Source organism: Oryza brachyantha, chromosome 1 (assembly GCF_000231095.2).
Source record: "Oryza brachyantha chromosome 1, ObraRS2, whole genome shotgun sequence".
NCBI lineage: Eukaryota > Viridiplantae > Streptophyta > Magnoliopsida > Poales > Poaceae > Oryza > Oryza brachyantha.
The window spans coordinates 28,790,326-28,814,274 of record NC_023163.2 but is presented as its reverse complement, the minus strand read 5'-3'; the positions used below and the strand labels follow the sequence as shown (position 1 = coordinate 28,814,274).

Below are 23,949 nucleotides of genomic sequence, written 5' to 3'. Positions count from 1 at the left end.
ATCGCCGTCGACCTCATTATCCCAAACAAATATGATAATGCGATTGGAAATGATTCTGCCAAAGATTGTGGAAGAACGGCATGGATTTATGCGCTCCATATGACCCGCAATTGCACGTAGTAAAGTACACAAATGCTCCCAGATATAGGCCCAAACGGCCCACTGGGCCATTAGCGACAGAAAACTGGACCAAATTCTTCGTCTGGCTCGTGGGACCCAGGAGCAGACGCCGAGCGGATGGGCCCACATGAAACTCTCTTCCCTTCCCTTCCCTTCCCTTCCCGAAGCCGTCGGGTGCATGGACAACGACCGTTGAACTGACGTCGACTGGGCCCCACCTCCCGAACGGCCCCCGTCCTGCCGTTCCAACCTAGTACGCTTCTTCCGGCCGGCTGGCTCTCACCCGACGTCCGTTCCGTTCCGTTCCACGCGCCACCTGGGCCAGCTCACCGCCAGCCCAACCCAACCCAAACCAACCCCGCAGCCGACGCGCTTCCTCGTTGACGCCGTCACCTCCCCGTCCTTTAGCCGCCTCCCCGAAGGCCACGGCCATGCCGACACGTGGATCCTCGTCACACGTGGGCCCCACCGAGCAGCCATACACCGCCGGCCACGTGGGGACGGTAGCCTGACAGGTGGGGCCATACTGACGGGTGTCTCGGTGACCCCGGTACGCCACGGTTTGACGTCTCCCTCTCCCTCCGCATCAACCGCTTGCTGGTACTGGCCGCCAGCCAAAAGCAGCGCGTGGGGCGGCAGCGACGCGCCGACGCCTCACCTCACCTCGTCTCGCCTCCCGCTCCGCCTCCCGCTCCCGTCCGCGCCGCGGGGTTTTTGTAGAAGGAGGAGGAGGAGGGGCGTCATGGCGGAGAAGGAGGAGTCGACGTCGATCCCGCTCAGCCAGGCGGCGGAGGCGGTTGACCCGGAGGACCCGGCCAAGTCGCCGCCGCGGCCCAGCTCGCCCAGCACCTCCACCCGAAAGGTCTGGATCTAAACCCGAACCCTCCGGCCTGCGCCTCGTGAGGGACTCGTCGGCCGTCCGTCGGCTGCCGCGTAGATTTGTGCTTTCCTGTAGTCGGATCTGTGCGGATTTGGTCTCGTGTTTTCCCGGATTAGATGGGATGTTCCAAGGAAGTAATCAGTTTAGCTTTCGGCGTTAATTGATTTTAGGAAGTTTTTGCTAGTATGTCCTTGTCTGCAATGCCTTCCTACTAGCACTAGACTGGGAAGTCCGCATACTGATGTTACACGCAGCTGATTTTCTAGTAGGCTTTGATGATATTTGAATATATCCTAGAGCTTGTGAATATTTGCCTTCGTGCGGTTAACAAAAAAACGCACACAGAGAGGGAGAGACTCGAGCATGACTGGATTTGGCACCAGATTTTTTTTTCATGATTTTTTTGGGCTAATTTTGAAGTCTAGAGCTTTTGATTTACATATTCGATTAATAGATTTTGATGTGATTATTCCTTATTTGCAACTCCAACCTGGTTCTAGAATTGCCTGTTTATAGGGAAATGTGGATCTAATATTAAACATGATGTTTTCTTCAATCCGTTTCTGTTTGTAATTTGGACTTCAGCCTGCGTATAGGAAGGATTGAAGCTGGCCGCAGGTTCATTGTAGGTTATTATAAGTAGTTGGGTTTGCAATAGACACTTCCTCTTGGGAAGAGATCAGGACCGAGAAAAATTCCAGTTCATCAGCTTGGTAGTCTGCACATTTCCGTGATTAATGCTTTTCTGAGCATTCATGAAATTTCATGCATGTCCTTACTTGGAATAGTAACGGGATGTACTTTTCTATTCATGAAATTCTGGTACATATCATAATCAGATAAAGTTTGATCTAATCTCTTAAGGCGTTGTTTCCATTTATTTTCATAGTTTTGCATAAGTATTTGTGTTTAATAAGAATTGAGTTTTATGTACTTTTTTTGGAAAAAATCATGTATTTATTTTATTCATAGTTTGGTATGTTTTGTGTAGGCATGCTGCGCTGTTCTTCAAAGTTGGGTGTCAAGAAAATTTATGACTGGATGGTACATCTTTCACTGGAACCAAGTTAAATATGTTACCCAAAAGAAAGACTTTGTGCCTAACACCTTTCTTTTCCTTGTTTTGCAGTGTAGTGCTGTTTCCTGTTGCTGTCACGTTCTTCATCACATGGTGGTTTATTCAATTTGTTGATGGTTTTTTCAGCCCACTATATGCAAAACTTGGAATCAACATATTTGGTAATTGTGGCTTCAAACTTATACTCATTCCAAGTTTGTATTTTGAACTATTTAGTTTTATATCTTGTGGTTGGCATAACATGGGTCAAGCTCTCCATGCAAATTAAACTGATGGGACTAATATTAATAGTGTTAGCAACTATTTTCTTGAGATCTTTGTTGTTTTATCAAATTAAAAATATTATTTTTGTTTTAAGATCCTTCTGTGCAGTAGTAATTTGCTAAAACTAATCATATGCTTGACATTATCATTCCCTTTACCATCAAATCCAGTTTAGGTTTCTGGCGAGTTCTCATTATCATTGACACATTGCAGGTCTTGGTTTTTTGACTTCTCTGGTATTCATTTTTCTGGTTGGAATATTTGTTTCTTCTTGGGTGGGCGCATCCATCTTCTGGGTTGGAGAATGGTTTATAAAGAAAATGCCATTTGTACGGCACATATATTCTGCATCAAAGCAAGTCAGCACTGCCATTTCACCAGGTTATATACTGATTCCATGAACAAATATTCTCATGATAGTATTGTTAGCCATATTGCACAATGGACTTCCTAATAAAATTATTTGTTTGGCAGATCAAAATACAACGGCTTTTAAAGAAGTTGCGATAATTCGTCATCCACGTATTGGTGAATATGCTTTTGGATTCATAACATCAACAGTTGTTCTTCAGGTACTTCATCTAGGGCTATATATGAAATAGCGATGGGTTGCATCAACAATTTGTTATTGATATGCTCATTCTAAGAGCCTTATTAGGCTACCTTCTAAACAGTTAGAATAAGTCAGCAGCAATCTGTTGTTGAGATGTTTTGTTATAGGTGTGCCATGCTATTTATGATTCACAAGAGGTTACCTTTTCTTATGTTCGTCTTGTTTGTGTTTTGTCAGACTGATAAAGGTGATGAAGAACTGTGTAGTGTTTATGTGCCAACAAATCATCTATACATTGGTGACATATTTCTGGTGAACTCTGAAGAGATAATCAGACCTAATTTATCCATTCGGGAAGGAATTGGTTGGTTGCCCTATCCTATTACGCTACTATCTTGCAACTTTTGCATGATCATGTGTTATTTTACTGGTTTCTCCTTGTTCTTGTATCTGGCTAGATGAGGTAACTTACTGAAGTCACTGATTGCATATAATTCTAATGGAGTGTTTTTTTTTTCTGCTTCCTTCAGAAATAATTGTTTCGGGAGGAATGACCATGCCACAGGTGATCGCGTCGCTTGAACCCACCCCACGGAAGAGCCAGAGTATCCGTCTAAATAGAATAATGACATAATGTCATAGTACAAGAGACCAACACGGGTAAGGAATCTTCCGGCAATTAGCTCCAGCAACTCAGGGTTTTCATGTTTACTGATGTGTGCATATGCCCCTTGAGCAGGTCGTGTAATGTGTGGGCCGCTGTGAGATTGGTGCTCTGACCATTGCTGTGTTCATCTTGCCGTTTCTGTTGTGTTAAAATGTGATGGCTGGAAAGGTGAACACGACGTGAGACTGATCGAGCCGTCTTCGCGCTCTTAGTGTTCCATTAGCTGGTGGAAGCACCATATCGATGCTCAGCAACAGTACTGGTTGCGCTACTCTTTGCTTGCTGACTGGTCTGAGGTGTTAACGTCCGTAGTGCAACTGATTAAATTCATTTGTAACAATATCATGTATAAGATAATGTCGATCTCGTTACGTAGAGTTGATTATATCATGCTGGCTTCTTTCCGAGGGCATTTGTTTGTTTTATAACTGGAATGCGCTCTCCAACTAAAGGTTTCTTCCGATTGACATTGATATATATTCCATCAAAGTCGTCTTTAGCATGATGAAAACGCGTAGCATAAAAGAGAGCGCATCATATAACAGAGCACAAGTTATCAGATCCGTAAAGATAGACACTACTTTTTGGGCGAAAGGTGAAACATATAGAGGTTCATGCAAGAAAAGCTTGACAAAATCGAACTCCATTAACAAAATCACGAAGTTAAGGTAAGCTAGCTTTGGCTTATAATTTTTAGGGAAGAACTAAATGTTCTGCATCTGGGAGAAGGAAATCCTGATGTTGGTTCGGTCCAGCTTGCTTGCGTGCTTCTCTACAAGCGCCTCCGTTGCCTCTTCCACGCTTTCGAACAGCACAAGGGCCTGCGTCTTGCCGTTTGTCTCGAACAGTCTTGAGTTGACGATGGTCCCATGCTCGCCAACAAGGGAAAGGATAGCATCCTCAGTTATGTCTTGTGGAAGCGCTGAGATGTGGATCATCTTGGTTGGAGCACAGCAGTGGCGGTAGTTCTTCACCACATTGCTGTTAAATCTGTTCAGGTGAGAAGTTGAGTAGTCATGCGCATCTGGATCAGGCGTAACGGTTGGGTATTTGGAATAGTTCACTTCAAGTTTGTTTCCAAATAAGATTGCTCCCTGCACAGGAAATGCCATCACACCAGAGTGATACGCACCACACACACACAAAAGAAGACCGCGCAGAATGAAAGAACGTGACCAAGAAGCGGTACCTTTAAATACTGTACAGCAAGCTCGGCCTGAAGCCCGTCCGCCATTTGGATGAGGGCATGGTCTGGTTTATTTTTTAGTATCTTGATGCGCACGATATTCCCATACATTGAGAAAAGGTTGAAGAGCTTATCCTCATCAATTTTCTGCATGAAAGGGTAATAAAACCAAGATATTTATGAACTCAAAAACTTGGGAGGAATTTATAGCCAGTGAGATCTTACCTCAGTGTTCAGATTGCTAACTACGAGTGTGCATCGGTCGTTGATGCCAGACACTCCAGGAGGCAATGTTCCACCAAAAGCAGACGCAATCATTGCAGCTTTACTCATCTGGTATGGGGAAATATTGCAATAACAAAGTGAAGCAGATGCTTAGTATGATATTTTAATACTAATGTAGGACAAGCATAAAAACAGTAAAAACAAAACAGTTATTATCTGCAGGTTTTAAATTCATAAATACATACCTGTGCATATGGATCTGTAGAGCAGAAAGCCGACCAAAAGAAATCAGTAACTATGTATTTATCAAATACTGATAAAATGGAGAACAAGCAAATACAGGAACAGCAAATGTCTTACCTCCAGGTTGCTGGAAACCAAACAGACTGCTTGGATCATTATAACTAGGCTATTCCAAACAACAGAAACAATGAAGGTGACCGGTGAGATATCACAACATAGCAAATTGAATCGTCCATCCAATAATTGAAAGGAAACATAGAACATAAAATGACAATGGAACAAAACGAGTTGACATACTTGAGATGATCTTGGGCGTTGTTCTGTTGGCAAAGATGGATTTGTGAAATCTCTGAACAAGAGGGCATAGGTAAACAAAATGGGTTGAAATTTCAAGCTCCATAGACGATGAACGTAACTTTGCTGTTATAAATTAAGTACATTCTGATACCTAGATCTATCATTGTTGTAGTGAACTTGCAACTCGCTGAGACTGGGGATTTAACAGAACAAGTTAGATTCAGTATAGTGAAATATTAAACATAAGTATATGACATAACAATCACTACAGGCCATACTTTGAATATTGAATGTCTAGCTGGCAGCAACCATCGTATATGTTCCGTCCCTGAGATCATATGTTTTCCCCAGAAAAAGTGAGTTTAAAAAGCAGCATATGAAATGAATGTCAGCGAAAAAGATCTGTGTTGTATATCGAGCAGGAGTCCTACATGCAAAGCGCCATAAGCTTGTATTGCACTTGGACGTGACTGATATTGTATGAGGGCTTGAAAACCTGCATCACCAAAAAAAGATCACCATAGAAAACAAGTTTTTTGATTCAGCATGTAGTAAACATATCACTGTTCCAGCAAAAAAACATGCACTAAAACATGGCTGCGAATGTCATAAATAATTTAAACTTTTTTCTAGAACTATAAACTAGCAGCTGAGAAAACTATGAAATACTACTCATAATTTGCATGCTGTCTGGCAAGGAAAACAATGCATTAAATGCAAGAATAGATTGAGAAAGAGAGGTAGAAAGAATCTGACCGGCTGACTTTTGAAATGTGACTATCTTCTCCACAAATCCATAGGGAGAAAACACTTGATGAAGCACTTCAATGGTTATAGGATAAAGCATATGATGAATGGTTACTAACAGAATGCGGTTGGGTTCTTCCTGAGGCCCAGCATCAGACGAGTACCGAGAAAGAAAGAGGAGAGAGATAGAAGAATGAATAAAGAAGAATAGGCGCATCTAGTTGGAACAGAAGAGAAAGGCAGAAAGTGGAGAGAAGGTATGCAAACTAAATCAATTAATGGGGACAAATGGAGAAATGGTCATGTACATTAACCCAAAATAGTACTGCTGTGAAAATCAAGATATTTTAACAAAAAAATGCTTTTCTTTTGGTAATAAGTGAACCATCACAGGCTAGGTGGTAAAACAGGAGAAAATTGTATCTAGCAGCTATACTACAAAAATGCCAATTATATCCCATGCCCCATGAGTCAACGCCTGAAATATATACCTAACCAACAATCATACACAGTAGAAAGAACATAGCTTTCCAGGCTACGGTAAGAAAACCTTGGAACACATAAGTTTTTTGCACTGCTATAAGATGTTAGGTTTTCTTGTAAAAGATATTCCCTCCATTCAATATAAGACTTTCTAGCCTTGCCTAGATTCATTTATGTGCTAATGAATCTAGACACGTATACAAAATATATACATTAATACAAGGATGAATCTAGTCAAGTCCAAAAAGTCTTATAATATGGAACGGAGGAAGTAACATTATTCTCTGTTATGTTGGTAATGTAAGCCTTTTATTATAATTATATGTTATTATAGAAGGGCAAACCCACACTCCAAACATAACTACACTCTAGAACATAGGGATAACTTAGTGCAAAATCATGAAAGCATACCTGATCAGGATTTCGTCCATGTGAGCTCTGATCAGTAGTCAGTTCTTGGTGAGATGAAAATTGCAAGTAAATATTTCTTCCCCTAATATATGGCATAAAAGCACAGTTGGTCTGAGCATCATATCTATATCTATATCATTGGGCAAAGATAGCACAACAAAAATAGATGAAAAAGTGAAACTTCACCATTATATGTTCATATGCAACTTTCCAACAAACAAATGGCAAAACTCTTTCCTATATAGGCTATACCAGAAAGGCGCAACAGTTTCAAAAGAAAATAGGTAAACATAAGCCATTGAGACCTATTCAGTGAAGCTAATTCAGAGGTTCTACAGGCAGTCTTAAGAAATGGTTGTTTTCTTTTTCCGCAAACAAACAGTGCTTGTCCGAACAACTATTCTCAAATATGTAACCAGCAGACATGCTCTTAGAATGCAACCACCAGGTCCAAGAACAAGCTTACCTTACACTGGGTTGAATTGTATTGTAGTACTGGATCACATTCACTGCAGAAGCTAAATCCTCCATCTGGACGAGAGCCTTCAACAACAGCACAACCACATTACAGCCAAGCACGGCGAAAACATGTAGTAGAAGCCGAGAACAAACCTGGTTCTTAGCACGCAGCATAACGAGCTTGGCGACTGTGCCGAACGGCTGCACCACCTGGAGCAGTTCGCTCTGCACGAAACAGAAAGACCCCAGATAAATATCAAAAAAAAAAAAAAACAGCTCGCAGCTCATAAACCTGCAAATCACCAGCATCATCTCTTTACCTCGGAGATCTCATGCCCGACGTTCCGTATGTGGATCACCTTGGAGGGCTCCCCCATCCTCCCGCGCTACACCCCTCAGCGACTCTGACCAAATACCCAATCAAAACCAAGTAAACGAACAAATTAATCGAACAAGAAAAGAGAGACAGACAATCAATCGACCAAAACAGGAGAGGTGGGCCGCGAAGGCTAACTTCCAACTAGGGTTTAGGCGGTGGGCGCGAAGGAGCTAGGGTTTGGTTTAGCCCTGCCGCGCGCGGTGAAGGGGATTGGCGAGATAAGATGAGGAGGCGCAGGAGGAGCAGCCGAGTGGGGCTGGGGAGAGAAGACCCAGAAGAAGAACGCTCCAGATTTGGGGAGGCCGCAATCCGTACGGAAGGCGATAGAGAGGGGAGCAGCCGCTTCTTGGGAATTTGGGGAGTTGGCAGAAACAGTGCCTAGATTTGATATGAATCTCGTCGGAAAGTCGACTCTTGAGGATACTAACGTTATTTTAAAATATAGAACATCTTTAATTTTATAGAACAAATTTAATGATATCCACCGAAAGTGCCGTGTAAAAAAAATCAACTAATGGCTAACTCGCAGCTTGAAGCTTACCATTACTCTGTTAATATATTACCCTTTTTTTCTCGAGTTGTTGACTATAAGATATTTTATATTGTTTTGAAGAGATTAATTATACAGTAAAAAGACTAATGTTTTGTTAATATAGAGACTTGTAGGTTGGTTAGGATAAAATAGATAAAAAAATGTTAAATGATAATTGATTGATGTGACAAATAATAGTGTATGATATTTTAAGTTTGGGAACAAAATTAAAACCTTACTGTCCAGGACATTTGGAGACGGAGTATCACTTAAGTGATACAAAATATATTATAAAAAATATACTTCCAAATACAAATATCATAGTATTAATTTTTGTCATACAAACTATATCTTAATAAAGTAATCTCCGATCAAACCCTTGTATAAAAAATATATCCTATCATTTGAAACGAAGCAAGTACACAATAAAGAGATCAGCAAAGTGCTTCTGCTGCCGGTGATTTCCTGGCGTTTCTTTCCTTTTTCTTTTTTTTACAAAGTCCTCGTGTTGAGCGACCCGGCAGCGAGCCTTAAGTAATTCGACAAACCGACTGCAAGAGTAAAATGAAACCGACTGTAAAATTTCAATCTTTAGTCTGAAATTGAAATTTAATGGCACCATTATCTTAGAATGTAAGAGTAAATTATACTTTCAACTTTCATTTTGCATCACCCTTAAACCTAACATTTTGGTTTTAATCAGGCAAATATAACATTGTTTTGATTTTATCGTTGTGGTTTGGACCACTTTGAACATTTTAAAATTATACATCAACAACCTCAAATACATCTGCCTCCATACACCAGCAAACTTCCATCTAAGTGCAATCTCTGTGTATGCTGAAAAGAATTGCTAGACACGGCTAGAAAAGTTATTTAAAGTGATCTGAATCACAATAATAATAATTTTACATGGTCCGCGATGAAAAGATGGGTTCAATAGTGGCCTAAAGCAAAACTTGGGGTAATAAAAGGTGGCTTAAAGCACAATTTACTCGAAAACTCCTAAAAATTGATGTCAGAATAACAAAAAGTCTGGTTTTCAAAATTTGCATAAAAAATGAAGAGCAGGAAACAGTGATATCAGATCAGAGATAACTACTTTAATATGAAACCACAGTCACAAAGAAAGCATGCAGAAATGGAGGGAGCTATATACCCTCTGCCTTTCGGTTCCACAATAGAAATACTACTATATGAGTTATTTAGATTTAATAAACTTTGAGCATCGTACAGTAGAGGAAAAATTGACAGTCAATTGAGTGGTCCAAAGTACGAGAAGCCCTTTACAACACATGTAGATTTCCACTAATCTTACAGCCTTATGCACGCCTCCTTTCAAGGACAAAATGGACAATGCAATAAGAGAAGAATTCTTAACGTGCGCATTCTCTGTTCAAACTTGTATGTATTCTGGTGGTTCAACGAGGAAAATCTCAGCGGTTTAGGTATGGCTACAAAGTTCAGCCCACCATTAGTCTATGGCAATTATGAGGAAACCAACTGAAATATACATGAGGAAGACAGGATACAGGGCCAGAGCCTTTCTCCTTGGGTTAACCGCAGCACTCATGAATGGATATGCAGCCCAGGAACTCCATGCCAATGTGACCGTCACTATGATGATCTTTAGTATGACATTATCCTTCAGCATGCAAACAAGAGCTCCAACATCCAGAGGAAACAGACAATAGCCAAGAAGGCTTAGACTCTGGAAGAAGATAATGTGCCCACCCTGGAGGTAAACATAGACGAAAATCATTACAAGATTCTACAACAGGTATCGCATAACTAGTACTGCAGAGTTGCAAATAAAAAGGCAGTCACCCACTGAGGGAGAGAGATCTTACCAGAAGCAAGACATTTAGTGTAAGAATTATAGCCCCAGCTGCTAGGACAGCGAATGCAACAGCAAATACTTCAGACTACAAAGACAAACAGCACAGAAATCAGCACAACAGATTTCACTGTATGGAATTATCTACATAGCAAACAACTATCAGGGAAGCATACGTGTGTTAACAGGAAGGAAATTGCATAATCACCCGACAGAAAGGAATAATACTGAAACCCCCAAAGTAAATAATTTGGTCATTTTTTAATGCTGAATAAACGGTGCAAACAAATACATTAGATAATTTCAACCACTATGCTTTCTTCCAAATGATGAGTCAAAATGCAGACAGGAGACAGCTCCTCACCAATGCATCAAAATTTCTTTTAACAAAAATCAGAGTAGATTATATTATTCTTTTGAATGAGAAGCAATGAATTTTAGTTTCATCTAGATACCCACACATCATCAATAATTATTACTGCATGCTACTGGATCATGATCAACCATGATCATATCTCCATGTGAAATACCTATGCTGGTCACTTGCTATGCAAACATTCCCAATTAATGTCAATATTGAAATGTTGAAAGGGAGCAAATATATTCGGCATTGCTCCAGTATGTTACCATATCGAGGAATAGAATATTATTAATCATACGTGAATTGTCAAAGTTCTGCATACAGTGTTTGCAGTTTAGAACCAGTATCCAATCAGTTAATTCAAACAATATTGTTGCTTCAGAAATGGCTACCAAAGGTAGAGCTAAGTAGCCACACTCAAGCAAGCATGTTATTAAGCTGTGCCTAGCATTAAACCTTAGTCGTGTAGACAAAACAATAGAATTAATTGGGCAGAGCACTGTGATTTGCGACCCACACCCCTAGTACTTATTCGATTACTGCAGATACTAATCATGAGCTTCCACATTATGGTGAGACGTTTGCCTTAAAGATCATATATCATCTGATTCAATAATGTATAGTACAATCTACCTTCTCATACACATATTATTATGAAATCTACCAGATCAAGTGCTTAGTAGTCAACACCAGCATTTCCAGATCCATACACAATAAGGAAACCAGTGATCTAGTTGTAGGACAGAGGAAAGTAGGCACCTTCTTAACGGAGGCGGACCAGGAGAGTGTGAGGCCGAGGAAAACAATGAAGAAGAACGGCCCCCAGAGATCCCAATCCCTGAGCGCCTTGCCGGGGTCCTCACGGTAGGGGTTGGGGAAGACAACGAGCTTGAGGTTGCTGACGATGCGAGCGAGGTCGCGCTTGACGGTGTCCCACACGGGCTCGGTGAGCGTGTTGGGCGGGGGCCCGAAGCCGTCGGAGGCGATGGGGACGGAGACGGACGCGGGCGGCGGCGCCTGGGGCACGACGATGGGGATGGAGGCGCCGGGGAGTGGGGGCTTGGCGGGCGTCGGGAGCGGCGCGGGGGAGGTGGATACCGGGATGGAGGCGCGCGGCGGGGACGGCGGCCGCGCCGGGAGGACGGTGGCGGAGGGCGCCGCGTAGATGAGGCTCTCGATCTCGTCCATGTCGGACTGCGCCGACGACGGGTGGAGCGGGATCGTGTCGCCGTGGTTGTGCGACATGGCAGCCGGCGCGCCGGAAGGGGGAGATCCCGGCGGCGGTCGCGCGGCGAGGTGGATCTGGCGCGTGCGTCGGTGGGCGGAGCGAGAGAGAGAGATCTCGCGGGAGTGCTGGGTTTGGGGGGTTGGGATTTGGGAAGGTGCGGATTCGCGGGTGGGTGCGTGCCTGCCGGCCTGCGAGTCAGCGAGTGCGACTCTGCTTGGCAGGAGGGAGACGGGGAATGGCACATGACGTGACGCGAGCGTCGTCGATTTGAGGATTGACGGCCCAGATTGTTCCTAACGTTCATAGAGCCGAACCGTCTGCCTTTGCGACCTTGTTACGCCTACGCACGCCGGCTCGCGTGGAGTTGCCTTCGCATTGGAGGAATCAGAAATAGCGCTGTTTTTGTTTAACTTTTTTCGAATGAATACCACGTACAAAAAACCTCTGTAAATTAAAACGAACCCTTTCTCGAGCAATCTTAAAATGCTCCACTGTCTAAAAGGTAATTACACCCTCATTTTTTAATTCTACTTATGCTTATAAGCTAAAAATTAAATTTTCAAACTTAAATTTAAAATTGATTTTAGGATTTTTTTATCATAGTTTTATTTTTTTCTTACCTTTTAGATCCTTTTATATCGCTAAGAACACGTATATAAAGTTTTATTTTTTTTTTTACAAATATCGATCACCCTTACGATGTATCCTAAGTTTCTTTTTTAAAAAGTAGTATGTGCAAACAGTAACGTAATTGATTGAATACAGCAAACCGAAACACCCCATCCCAATTATAGGTACTCACAAGGTAAAAACGAAAGAAAGTACTCTCATATGCAGTGGTCTCATATACAGCGGTGGTTGTTTGACTTATTTATGAAAAAATCAGACATATTTATAAAAAAATATTTATGTGCGTGCTTTTAACGATCTAAAAACCAAGGACAGAAAATAGACTTCGATGAAAAAACCCCTAAAATCTACCATAAATTTAAGATTGAAAATTTAAATTTTGGCAGCATAAACGAAAACGAAAAGATATTGCTCGCAGTTTACATTCGACCCCATGAAAAAAAGTTCATATGCTCAGTTTCATTGAGACAGTATTAGATAGTCTTTATTTCGCTACAGCAGTCTTTTACAAGACATTATTTTCTAATTTAACCAAACAAATAAATAAAGTAATGAACAATAAATAAATTAAACCTCTCTATCTAAGCTATGAACAGCTAAGGATTGAATGGGAAACAACACTTCTCGAGGGCTTGTGAAAACCATTGAAAAAAGTCTATCTGTTCTTCCTTCACATCTGCGGATGGTGGTGGGGCAAGCGGAAGTTCGGCAGGGAGATGTCTATGAAATGAGTCTACAGCAGCTGCCACGCCATCTTCATTCCCGATCGCTATTGCCAATTCCATTGTTCGTGATTTTACCTTCAGCAAAGTACCGACAAAAGGGTTAAGTAAGATAGGCATGCATTTGCTCACTACCATTCATTTAGTTATAGCCACTTCACGAGATAGCAGCATACTTTTACTGTCCTATTCTGAATCCAAAGTACATGACAAATCTATAGTGAGTGAAGTTCAGCAATTGTTTGTACTCCTAATGTACTCTTTACCAGTTTGCAGGGAAGTCCGCTCCCAGTTCTCAAGGACATAATCACAAAAAATTGTAAACATAAAATACAAGGAAGCATGAGAAACAGTAATACCTCAGGATCAAGCATGAATCTTATAGCATTTGAAAGTGCCTCAGCAGTAAGATCTGCTATAGGAATAGGTGCAGGACCGACACCTTGTGCATGAATTCTCTCACCCCAGAAGAATTGATCTCCAAAAAAGGGCACTACGGTAGTTGGGCACTGTTAAGATTTCAGAAGTAAGCAAATACATGGATAAATACTGATGATAGCTATTGTTAAGGAAAATATATGCCATTTTATGCAGATTTTATATGAGATCTTATACATTGAGGAAGCTACGAATACCGTTTCTACAAGGATAGCACTTTTGTTACAGAAGCTACAGCCTGCAGATTATATTGTCAACTGGACCTTTAATATGGTTTTGTATTGTTCTTAAGTGACATGTTTTCTGCCAAAATCATGAAAATAACATATTTGAAGGCCTTCTGTATTAATCCAACTCCGTCAGTATTGAAAGATTATTTCAGTTTGTAAAGAGATTAGTTGCTTACCCCAGCTACAAGACCTGCAGCTGTGGTACCTGCTCCACCATGATGTACCTTATAAACAAACATATAACATCAGTAAACATATTCACAAATATAATGCACCACAATTGAGTGTTACAAGATTCACATTAAAGAACTCTGTAGTTACTCTGAACCCAAAAAAAATCGTACTATTGACGATGGCTACCATATTAAACAAAAAAATTTCACATTGTGATAACTGTACAGCCATATTATAAATACAGCCACCATATTGCATGCTTGTACCACATGTTCTGTAATACCACCTAATATATTGCTGCATATTGGAGGTTGCATAAAACTGTTTTATTTTAAAGAAAGATTAAATAATTCTATAATGGTGTATAGAAGTTGGTGGCAAAGCTATGGTAAGGGAAGGAGAGGAAAGGGGTTTTCTAAATGGTGGTCTTGCAATATTATACTAACCACTGCAGCACAGCGAGGAAAGAGCCAATCATGAGGGCAATCCTCCAAAATGAAGACATCGATTGGAACTTCTGAAACTGCAAGGTTGCATTCATAAACGTACAAGGTAGGTTAGCTTGTTATTCGGTATGCATCAGATGGTAATCCTGACATTAAACAGAACAAAAAAATAGACCAAAGTTACATCTTCTCTAACCACATTTAGTCAAGAACTACAAGAAATGATAGTCCACAAGATTAATACAGGTTTCTACAGAACAATGCACATGCTCCAGAATAACCATAGCACGATAAGGTTTGCAGAGTACAAGGATTGGTTAGCTGCACAATTAGAATTCTGAAACAACTTACAACTTCCAAGGTCTCCCCAACCACGACTAATGATTCCTCTCTGTCCTGTTTCTCTTAGTGCATCCAAAATGAGAGAAGTAACCCTTTTTTCATCACCAAGAGGCTTCAAACAAAACAAAAGGCACATTAGTAGAACTATACAGTTCTTATGACAGAATAGAAGAGGAAAGAATTATCATATGTCTGAAAGGGCTGAGTTTAAGGCTGAAGGCATCTGAATATCTAATTTTAACAATGTAAGAAGATCTATCTGTATATGTAGCAACAGAGGTAACATGATTCAATTCAGATGTATTAAGAAAACTTCCATTGGCATAAATTGCGAGTAATCGAAGGTTTAGGTGGATGAAAGAATATTGCAGTTCAAAGAAACAAACTAGGGGGATATAACTTGCATGGTGGCATGAGAAAACAGAATGTATTCCTATGGTCAGTTTTTATATGAAAAACAGTAGCCATACTTATTGAAATTATAATACTGAAAGTACTAGGTTATTGAACTTTTTCTACTCATTTTCACGTAGGGCTCATACCATGCTACCAAAACCAATATATATTGGTTTGGGTCCCTGTTGAAGCCACTGAGAAAGCTCTTGCGGTGGTTGATACTTTGTTCCAAGATTTAAGAAGCAATATCCCACAACATCCACAAGAGGACCCCAATCTGTAGAATAACAAAACATGTGCACGACAAGATCATAAGATATTTATAAGTCATGAAATTCAACACGGTATAAAATAAATAAGTATGATGATGATTCATTTCGTGAAAGCTAAGTTTTACATCTGCAGACTGAGTTGGTTCGATGCAAAAAATTTGCTGTAGGGTCCAAAGTGCAAATAGATTAATGTGGCCATGTGGGTGGAATGGTGGATGTGACTGTGATATTAGAAAAAATTACATATATTAGTATTTCTTCTTTCTTTTGCTATTTTGCGTGGAAAATATATCAGTGTTTCTACTTTTCTACCATGCTATAATCCATATCTCACTATATACACGAACTCTTATCCTCGTCATGCACAAAGAGATGGACCCTGTCAAGAGGGACCTATCATTTTACTGTAATAGAATAAGATACACCATCATAATTACAAGGATTTACGCTTACAACATAAGGAAAAAATATCTACTATATACATGAGACAAAAAAGATGATGTGCCTCCCATGTTGAAGCTCATTGCACACTACACAGCTGGATATGGATGTGCTCAAGCAATTTTACTTGCACTAACAGATAAGTAGCATCATGAATGTTTTAAAGAAGTTATATAAGATACCATTTGGCTTCGGCATAAGATGAGGGCTCCACATGTATCCAGTAGGTAAGTGTGATATGGATCCATGATATGTGCTGAAATAGGCAATAGGGGCCAAATTTAACTTCTTTCTGAACTCATTTATGAATCCCCTGGTGCCCCACCAAATTACTAAATCCAAAATAAGATAGGATAGCTGAATGTGAGAGGTAAGCATGTCAGAATCTGAGTACATTTTTAGAAAATCAAGACAAACCAATTTGAATGTCAAATATAATACGATGGAAAATAACATATCTAAATCATCTGTGCACAACTGTTAAAAGGCAGAGGTTGTACCCTGTAGGTTGCGCTTTGAGGAATTCGTGCCAATGGATGAGGGAACTCATTAGTTGGCCTGCCTACAAATATTGGGAGTTAGCAAAGCATATATATCAACCTTGCACAAAGAGTACACCAGAAATCCTTTCAAATAAGAAAGGAATCAGTTATAGTGATTGTAGGTCCTGCCATCCAGCTCCTATCCTCACTTCAAAAGATCTTTTGAGGATGCATACATACATACATGTAGCGCATCCTTTGTGCAGGTGTTTATGCATGTGAGCAGTTCGTCTAATGTGAATTATAAATTCAATGTTTTATACAAGATAATTACTTTGCACATTTTATAAGTTTATAGCCTAAACAAAGAGTCCTCACAGCTCGCTTTACTATTTCCGTTGTTTTTGTGCTATAACTATTTGGTCGAGTTATTATAATTACTAGAAAGTACTATTTCGGTTGTAAAAGTTTCTAGCACAATCCATAGTAAATTAGTAACTGAGATATGAAAAGGAGTAACACAAAAAATAACATGGATAAACATGATGAGAGGGAAATTATGAAATGTTTTCATGATGGCAAGGACAGCAGTACAGACTTACGTCCATGGAAAAGTGAAGAAGATGTGCAGGGGTACCCCAAGTGCCTCTGCAATATGGAGATGTCCTGAAGTGATACAATTTGTTAGAAGATCATAACACAAAACACAGGACACAGGACACTGGTACATAAATATTAGCACTGTAATATTAACATGTTGTATGATTAGTTGGTTATAGTGTGTTTTGGCATAAGAGTAGGCAATCATTTTGTCTTCCAAGTTAAAGAATGTGTGACCATTGATAAGTTGATGCATTGTTGACAAAAATTGGCCAAAGCTTTAGAGTGTGAGAAATTAGAAGCAACATTCCCTGTGTTTACTTTCTGTGTTGACAGTGGCCTGTCCACCAATTGGGTATATGAAATTTTACGTGGTGGCACCTTTTAATTGTTGCATTCATAGCAACTAGCGGGTTGCCCCGTGCAGTTTTGTGCGGGGCTAGATAATTCAAGTAGAGTTAGATTTAATATACAACTCTGAAATTTTATTTCTATAGATACCATTATGTAAAAGTATATTTGGATTTCAGATAAAACTCTTAGCTTCAATTTCTATAAGCTTTGGATTTCATATACAACCCTTATATTCTATTTCTATAGGTTTGGTTTGGATTGGATTTCATATATAGCTCTTAGATCCTATTTCTATAATGTATTTGTATACAACAATATCGATTAATCTAAACCGTTATAATCTGGGCCCACCATAATCATAATGGCTAAGATATTTTTCTTTTTTTCTGATTAACATGGTAATTTTTAGCCTCTAGAGCGAACATGATGACTCCTTTTCGAGCTGTCTTTATAATAGAATAGATACAGAAATTTTGAAGGTCTCAGGGTAAAGGCAAGCATACTTGAAGAAATGGGTGGGATAAGGCTTTCAGAAAATCAAAAACTCTGCAGATGATTTATCACCTCAATTGAATGCAAATAGTAAGTTATTTTCACAACTCATAAAACAAAAATATAAAGTCAGAGGCTAACAGAGTTTGCTGTTCAAAATAATCCTGTCCATCTATTACAAAATTATTGCAAGCGGATTAATTGAATGCATTATCTTGAGAGATCATAAGTTTCCACATTTATAGTGGAATGAAAACATCCAACAGCTAAAAGGTACTTCGCTAGTCCCAAATTAAGTTCATCTTTCTTGTTCAAACTTATTTTGTAACGGGGGTAGTATCTCTATACTAAATATAACTCTATCTTTCTTTTGAATTGTTATTGTGACATGCACAGCTCAATGCGATTTACAAGAAGAACATGCTAAATTAACACATGTTATAAAGATCTTATAATTAGCAAAGAGAGTAGAGTGGTGTTATGAAAGAAAGAACCACCTAAAGCAGGAGGATTTGCAATTATTGCCTGTGCTCTAAAAGGTAATCCAGTGTCCAAATCAGGTTCTGTGCATGCAGGTAGAACAGAGAAAATTATTTCCTTAAGCTGCTTTCTTTGAACAGAAATTTCTGTAGGTCCGGCTAGGCAAAATCCTTTGTTTTTTGTCATATCTGCAGTTGAATGTGCATCCCTTGGTCAAATAAAAAGTATAGTGCAAACATACTTATAAAAATTCAGTTCAGTAAATAATACATAAGCACTGTTTTTCTTATAGAATATGTGAAAATCATTATGTTTCATCATTAGCAAAATGATATAACATGATTGTGACAGGCAATTTTATTTTCACACATTCATTTTTGTGGATGATCAAGTCTACCAAAATGCAGGCATATGAGTAAACAATCATATATTTTGTGCAAAGCAGGTGTCAAGAATAATCTCAGAAACAGAAAATATAAAAAGCATATGGTGTACAAAATTACCCATTCCTGGCAGCAACATGGAAACACAATATTCATATCTATACTACTTTAAATGTCTCTAGTGGTGGTGGCAGTGAATCTGCCGCCCCTGCTTTCTACAGCTCTTTTGCAAATTAGCTCATGGTATTTCCTGATATTATGGTCCATATTTGGTTCAAACAAGTGATATTAGGATAGTTGAGAAATATTACTATAACATTTTGTAATATATTTCCATAGCAAAGCATCGGTATTTTCTAGTAATATATAAAAAGAAGACAGCAAATCATACACTGAGCCAATATCCGAGGATCACCACCCAATGGGTAAAAATCAATACCAGCTGACTTCACAAAAGTACGAAAATTGGCATGGGTTGCCAATCTAACATAGTGGCCAAATTCCTGCAGGAAATGCCAACAATTCTATTAGGGAAAGTTGGTTTTGTGGCACTGAAAGATACCAACTTCAGAGATATACCATCCAAAGTCCTGGTACACTTTGATACTACCGAAAGTTTGGTGTTTAGATATCTTCCATTCCATTACTTTTACCCCTTTTTTTCATATTTTTTGGACTGAACAAGATGGGAAAAGACAAAAATGCCCTTGAAGCATTAAGCGTTCAGTCTACTCCATACATCGTCCTGGATAATCCAATCTTGCCATCTCTAGCTTCGCTGCACAGCTCCCACATCCACCGTCTGCTCCGGGACCACAATGTCAACCGAAATTGGTTGCACAAGCAGATAAATCAACAGCAGCAGCAGAAAGTGATGAGGGACTGGCAGAGCAGGCTGATGGTCTAGGACAGCGGTTGGCATGGATTCAACTACAACTTCGTGGGTGAGTGGTGGTCAGGGACCGTGGCAGCGCCAGGCCGCCAGTGTATGGTGGTCTAGTGGGGTGGAAAAAAGAACTTTTAGCTGACTCAGCTCGGTTCAAAATTGCTTTAATTGATGTAGTTTTTATTTCAAAATAAAAATTATTTAATTTTGAACGGAAGTTGTTTTCACCCTGGCTCACTCTGTTCATTAGCTTGTTAACAAAAAAAACAACGATATAGAACAATACAATGAACCATAAAAGTAAATTTTGAAGAAAGCTCGATTAAAAAAAAAGCTTATAAAGCTTTTTCCACCCCGTTGTGAGGAATCAATTGCGCTGGTGCAAATCGGTGATGGTTGGGGACAGCAACAGCACATGGAATCATGTGTGGAGCTGGTGGGATTGACTGCAGCAGAGGAAAAGCAACTATGCATCAGCGGAGCCAATCGCGATAGCAATGGCACTATGGCAGGGGATCAGCTGCAGCGGCAGGGTAGTGGTACCTATGGTTCACTCCAAGTGCAGGCTGCAGGGAGTTTGCCAGTGAACGGGCAGTTTTCATCCACACAGATGGTATTTTTGTACAAGATAACGTCTGAAGCCCATCACTTGGAGGAAATGACAGAGAGTTAAATGTTTGTTACTTTGTATGGTATTAGAATTAAAGTGAACCAATAGCTTTGAGCGGTATATTTTTTAAAACCAGGATCTTTGGATTTTATCTCTAAGATGGGAAGAAGCAAATATAAGCTTGCATATATACTATAAATCCAGTGTGTATTTGATGACTGCTATGAATTAAGAGGATTATGTATTATATTATGATGCGTATTATATAAACTTAAAAATTGAATACATGAAAACATCCTATGAATGTAAAATTAAATGCTAAGGTAGATGAGTAAAAATATGTAGCTTTGTCCCTCTAAACATGTCAAAGTCTGTTAGACAACATAAACTTGTAGCCATGGCCCATGGCCCAGTTATGTGTAGCCTTCCTCATAAAGTTATTAGAATAATAATCTTGACTACCACTGCCAGGCGGGTGTAATGATCACACATCTAAAGTTATTAGAATAATAATCTTGAGCACTTAACATATCGATTGTCCAGAAGAACTCTTTGAATGGATCTCTAATGGGAATTTGCAAATTCACTTGCCTGAAGTCGTTTAGCTAATGCTATAAATGGCTGGACATCCCCTCGTGTTCCAACTACAAGAATAGCAATCTTCAACTTTGGGACTGACTTGCTCAATCCAGATGTAGCTTCCACAGTATCACGAGTAAGAGAACCGAATGCATCAATCTCTGAAAGTTCGGATGCAATAAGAGCACTACGTTTCACGTCTACCTCCAGTGTACCATCATTCTGGATCTTCACCAGATTCTCAATTATCTTTATCTGAAATTCAAAATATAATAATGAATAGCTATAAAACATGTTACCAACAAAAGAAGCTAAATTCAATGCCATATTGGCATATAACTTCCTTTTTAATTAAAATATCACACGTGACCCTAACTATGAATAGATAAAACCGTAAAACACAAAGTAGAAATATCAGTTCTTTTGCAACTTCCAGGCATCATTTCTGTTGGGATACAAGTGTTGTTTCCTGGTTGTTCACAAATTTTAACTAAAGTCAAGATCTTGTGTAAACATGACTGTAGTAAACAGCATACCAAACTTCAATTTATTTCTAGCGCCATTGAAACTAGATATCAGGCAGCTGGAAGAAACTAGTGTTTATTGTTACAATCTGAATAAAGGAAGGTCAAATAGAATTACTTCATCACTGGCAACAATACAAAGAAATCAAATGGTGTCCCATGAAGTTTCTGACATGCATGTAAACACTGCATCATGTAATGAATGCATAAAAACATCAAATGTGTGATAGTATAACATAATATAAACAACCTTCTCATTTTCTGATAGCATATCCAACGTGAGGTCACACTTGAGCAATCTATCAGAGTACGATCTTACGAAAACATGCTCTTGCCCTTTACAATAACCAGAACCGGCAGTTGTGGATTTACTATGTCCAAATCCTGTGGAAGAACAAATTGCAATGTGGGCAATAATGATAATTTTAGAGCAAGATACACATATAGAACGCACAAGTATATATATACTGTATGGATATTTCTCAGTAAAACACCTGCAGATCCCAGACGTTTTACAATAATCATTATTATATGTAATACAACAGAAAGTGTCTATCATTTAATCCAAACTAATGCTTTTTTTTTAGAAAGAAGGGTAACAGCCCCTTCCATTTCCATTAACAGAAAAGATAGCCATCCAAACTAATGCAATTGATGACAGTAGATTGCAAGATGCCAAGAAAAACTCTGAAACACACAACATTGAATTATTCACCCTTCCCGTTCCAGTTTTATAGTAATAAAGTGAGAACATGACTAGCATGGAAGTAAATAGATATTGTAATGAAAACGAATACTCAGACCAAAACTGCATGTTATAGTACGAACAAAAAAAAGTTAAGGCATGGAAAGTGTCTATCATTTAATCCAAACTAATGCTTTTTTTAGAAAGAAGGGTAACAGCCCCTTCCATTTCCATTAACAGAAAAGATAGCCATCCAAACTAATGCAATTGAGGACAGTAGATTGCAAGATGCCAAGAAAAACTCTGAAACACACAATTGAATTATTCACCCTTCCCGTTCCAGTTTTGTAGTAATAAAATGAGAACATGACTAGCATGGAAGTAAATAGATATTGTAATGAAAACGAATACTCAGACCAAAACTGCATGTTATAGTACGAACAAAAAAAAGTTAAGGCATGGAGCAACAGCCCTGCATCATCATTAAGTTAGCTATATCCCATCCTAACATCCTTATACCTACAGTAAAGTATTAAATACTACCAACTTGCCCTGAACACACCCTCAGTCTTCAGAATTCAGAATTCAAGCATGGCTAAAGCTTACATCTAACTAGGTATATATCACTTATCACACATTTGCACTGGGAGTGGCAAACTGGCAATAAACTTAACTAGTGCTTTTTTTTTTGCAACATGAAGATTATCTTTTTGAGAAGATTTAGCATTATCGTCTCCAATCACGCGCTTAAGCATACTTTACGGCTCAAAACCGAGTAAATTTGTGCGCCCACTGCACTAGAACAAATCGGGCAATAGCAAAACGAACCTAGCTGCTGAGAGGAGGGGAACCCATCGGCGCCGGCCGATCCGGAGAACCTGGCGTCCATGGACCTCAGCACGAACTCTCCCATCCCTTCCGCGAAGGACGACGAAGCGCCCGCCGACTCCGCCCGCCACCGATCGCGGCCTCCCTCTCCAGCCTTCCCCCACTCCCACTCCACCACCGCTTCGCCGCTGCTCCCCATCCCCTCCCGCCCACCTCGCGCACGCCGCCCGCACGGCGATGCCGCCACGAGCCACCGCCGCCCCCGCCGCCGCTGGACTAGAAGCTACCTGCGTCCCCGGCCTCGCGTCACCATTGGCCACGCCGCCGCGGGGTAGCGAGGGCTCGCAGGCAAGAGAGGGAGTGGCGTGGCAGTACGAGATGGCTGGCTCGCAGTCGCAGGTTGGCCTTGTCGCCTTGTCGCCGGGGAGGCGCGGGGTGGGATGCAACCAGCCAGTCAAGCGTTCGCGACGGAACGGGAGTGGGGGGGGAGGAACCCGTGGGGGCAAGAACGCCGTTCCACGTGAGGGGCGCATGGGGGTGTGGGGACCATGGGCACGGAATCATCTGAACCGTTCGCTGGTCTATCGGACGGCCGAGCAGGGTTGCCCTGGTTGCATCGGTGTATGGACTCGGATCACGGAGGTCCGTACTCCGCGGCGAGGTGGCTCGACACGTTTCCCTTCCCAGCCGACGTGATGGGATATTCCGGCTGGCCGCGGGTCCAGATGCAGCCCAGGTGTCCCTGACTCCTGACGACGACAGGTGACGATGATTATTAAGCCCGACAAGACGACGAAATTGTTAATAGGATAGTAGTAGTAGTACATGGGCTACGGTTTTCTCATTTCTTCTCTATCTGGCCCAGTAGGCCCAAGACCTTCGGTGACATTACCCAAATTCGCACCATGGGCTAACGTGTAAACTGGGCTAACGAGAGAAAAAACTTGTTGCCTTATTCGGGCACTCTAGTTTCTGGCTACTTTTGGTGCGACGTGAAACGGAAAA

The 23,949-nt window shown here is 40.4% G+C and overlaps 4 protein-coding genes across 6 annotated transcripts; 1 reads left to right on the top strand and 3 right to left on the bottom strand.

The window, feature by feature from the left end:
• The first annotated feature begins 715 nt into the window (after window positions 1-715).
• Window positions 716-3,974, top strand: LOC102723013 (protein LIKE COV 2-like). Its single transcript, XM_006664978.3, has 8 exons — window positions 716-982; window positions 1,992-2,044; window positions 2,130-2,239; window positions 2,556-2,723; window positions 2,817-2,914; window positions 3,133-3,259; window positions 3,426-3,555; window positions 3,635-3,974. The coding sequence occupies exons 1-7, from the start codon at window positions 863-865 to the stop codon at window positions 3,527-3,529; spliced, it is 780 nt and encodes a 259-aa protein (XP_006665041.1). The 5' UTR covers window positions 716-862; the 3' UTR covers window positions 3,530-3,555; window positions 3,635-3,974.
• Window positions 3,975-4,067: 93 nt separating this feature from the next.
• Window positions 4,068-8,311, bottom strand: LOC102722735 (polypyrimidine tract-binding protein homolog 3-like). 2 transcript variants are annotated; one of them, XR_001551768.2, is made up of 14 exons: window positions 8,128-8,311; window positions 7,934-8,017; window positions 7,767-7,838; window positions 7,621-7,697; window positions 7,155-7,236; window positions 5,945-6,009; window positions 5,792-5,841; window positions 5,665-5,706; window positions 5,514-5,565; window positions 5,334-5,382; window positions 5,219-5,232; window positions 4,974-5,081; window positions 4,752-4,895; window positions 4,068-4,656 (listed from the first exon to the last, which is right to left on the bottom strand). XR_001551768.2 is itself a non-coding variant. In XM_006664977.3 (14 exons), exons 1-14 carry the CDS (start codon window positions 7,988-7,990, stop codon window positions 4,267-4,269), a joined length of 1,332 nt encoding a protein of 443 aa, XP_006665040.1. In that variant the 5' UTR covers window positions 7,991-8,275; the 3' UTR covers window positions 4,089-4,266. The 2 variants fall into 2 exon arrangements, 1 of the variants encoding a protein (XP_006665040.1); XM_006664977.3 differs by adding an exon at window positions 6,270-6,399 and having other exon boundaries at window positions 4,089-4,656; window positions 7,934-8,275.
• Window positions 8,312-9,599: 1,288 nt separating this feature from the next.
• On the bottom strand, window positions 9,600-12,101 carry LOC102699746 (protein YIP4b-like). Its single transcript, XM_006664980.3, has 3 exons — window positions 11,482-12,101; window positions 10,375-10,449; window positions 9,600-10,259 (listed from the first exon to the last, which is right to left on the bottom strand). The coding sequence occupies exons 1-3, from the start codon at window positions 11,965-11,967 to the stop codon at window positions 9,999-10,001; spliced, it is 822 nt and encodes a 273-aa protein (XP_006665043.2). The 5' UTR covers window positions 11,968-12,101; the 3' UTR covers window positions 9,600-9,998.
• Window positions 12,102-12,997: 896 nt separating this feature from the next.
• On the bottom strand, window positions 12,998-23,420 carry LOC102706799 (sterol 3-beta-glucosyltransferase UGT80B1). Of its 2 annotated transcripts, none has more exons than XR_005812735.1 (14): window positions 22,945-23,420; window positions 21,682-21,815; window positions 20,920-21,162; window positions 19,224-19,335; window positions 18,467-18,637; window positions 17,126-17,189; window positions 16,542-16,599; window positions 16,224-16,398; window positions 15,475-15,605; window positions 14,942-15,044; window positions 14,591-14,667; window positions 14,147-14,194; window positions 13,662-13,795; window positions 12,998-13,380 (listed from the first exon to the last, which is right to left on the bottom strand). XR_005812735.1 is itself a non-coding variant. In XM_015834986.2 (14 exons), the coding sequence occupies exons 1-14, from the start codon at window positions 23,141-23,143 to the stop codon at window positions 13,177-13,179; spliced, it is 1,869 nt and encodes a 622-aa protein (XP_015690472.2). In that variant the 5' UTR covers window positions 23,144-23,420; the 3' UTR covers window positions 12,998-13,176. The 2 variants fall into 2 exon arrangements, 1 of the variants encoding a protein (XP_015690472.2); XM_015834986.2 differs by having other exon boundaries at window positions 13,662-13,811.
• Window positions 23,421-23,949: the final 529 nt, after the last annotated feature.

Coding starts and splice junctions, on each gene's coding strand:
- LOC102723013 (XM_006664978.3), top strand. CDS start 863: ATGGCGGAGAAGGAGGAGTCGACGTCGATCCCGCTCAGCCAGGCGGCG. Junction 2,045..2,129: donor AGAAAATTTATGACTGGATG/GTACATCTTTCA, acceptor CTTGTTTTGCAG/TGTAGTGCTGTTTCCTGTTG. Junction 3,260..3,425: donor ATCCATTCGGGAAGGAATTG/GTTGGTTGCCCT, acceptor TGCTTCCTTCAG/AAATAATTGTTTCGGGAGGA.
- LOC102722735 (XM_006664977.3), bottom strand. CDS start 7,990: ATGGGGGAGCCCTCCAAGGTGATCCACATACGGAACGTCGGGCATGAG. Junction 6,010..6,269: donor CACATTTCAAAAGTCAGCCG/GTCAGATTCTTT, acceptor TTGGTGATGCAG/GTTTTCAAGCCCTCATACAA. Junction 5,707..5,791: donor CTAGACATTCAATATTCAAA/GTATGGCCTGTA, acceptor TTAAATCCCCAG/TCTCAGCGAGTTGCAAGTTC.
- LOC102706799 (XM_015834986.2), bottom strand. CDS start 23,143: ATGGGGAGCAGCGGCGAAGCGGTGGTGGAGTGGGAGTGGGGGAAGGCT. Junction 18,638..19,223: donor TCCTCGGATATTGGCTCAGT/GTATGATTTGCT, acceptor ATTCAACTGCAG/ATATGACAAAAAACAAAGGA. Junction 15,606..16,223: donor TCTTATGCCGAAGCCAAATG/GTATCTTATATA, acceptor GTTATTCTACAG/ATTGGGGTCCTCTTGTGGAT.
- LOC102699746 (XM_006664980.3), bottom strand. CDS start 11,967: ATGTCGCACAACCACGGCGACACGATCCCGCTCCACCCGTCGTCGGCG. Junction 10,450..11,481: donor GGTCCGCCTCCGTTAAGAAG/GTGCCTACTTTC, acceptor TTGTCTTTGTAG/TCTGAAGTATTTGCTGTTGC. Junction 10,260..10,374: donor CACTAAATGTCTTGCTTCTG/GTAAGATCTCTC, acceptor GTTTACCTCCAG/GGTGGGCACATTATCTTCTT.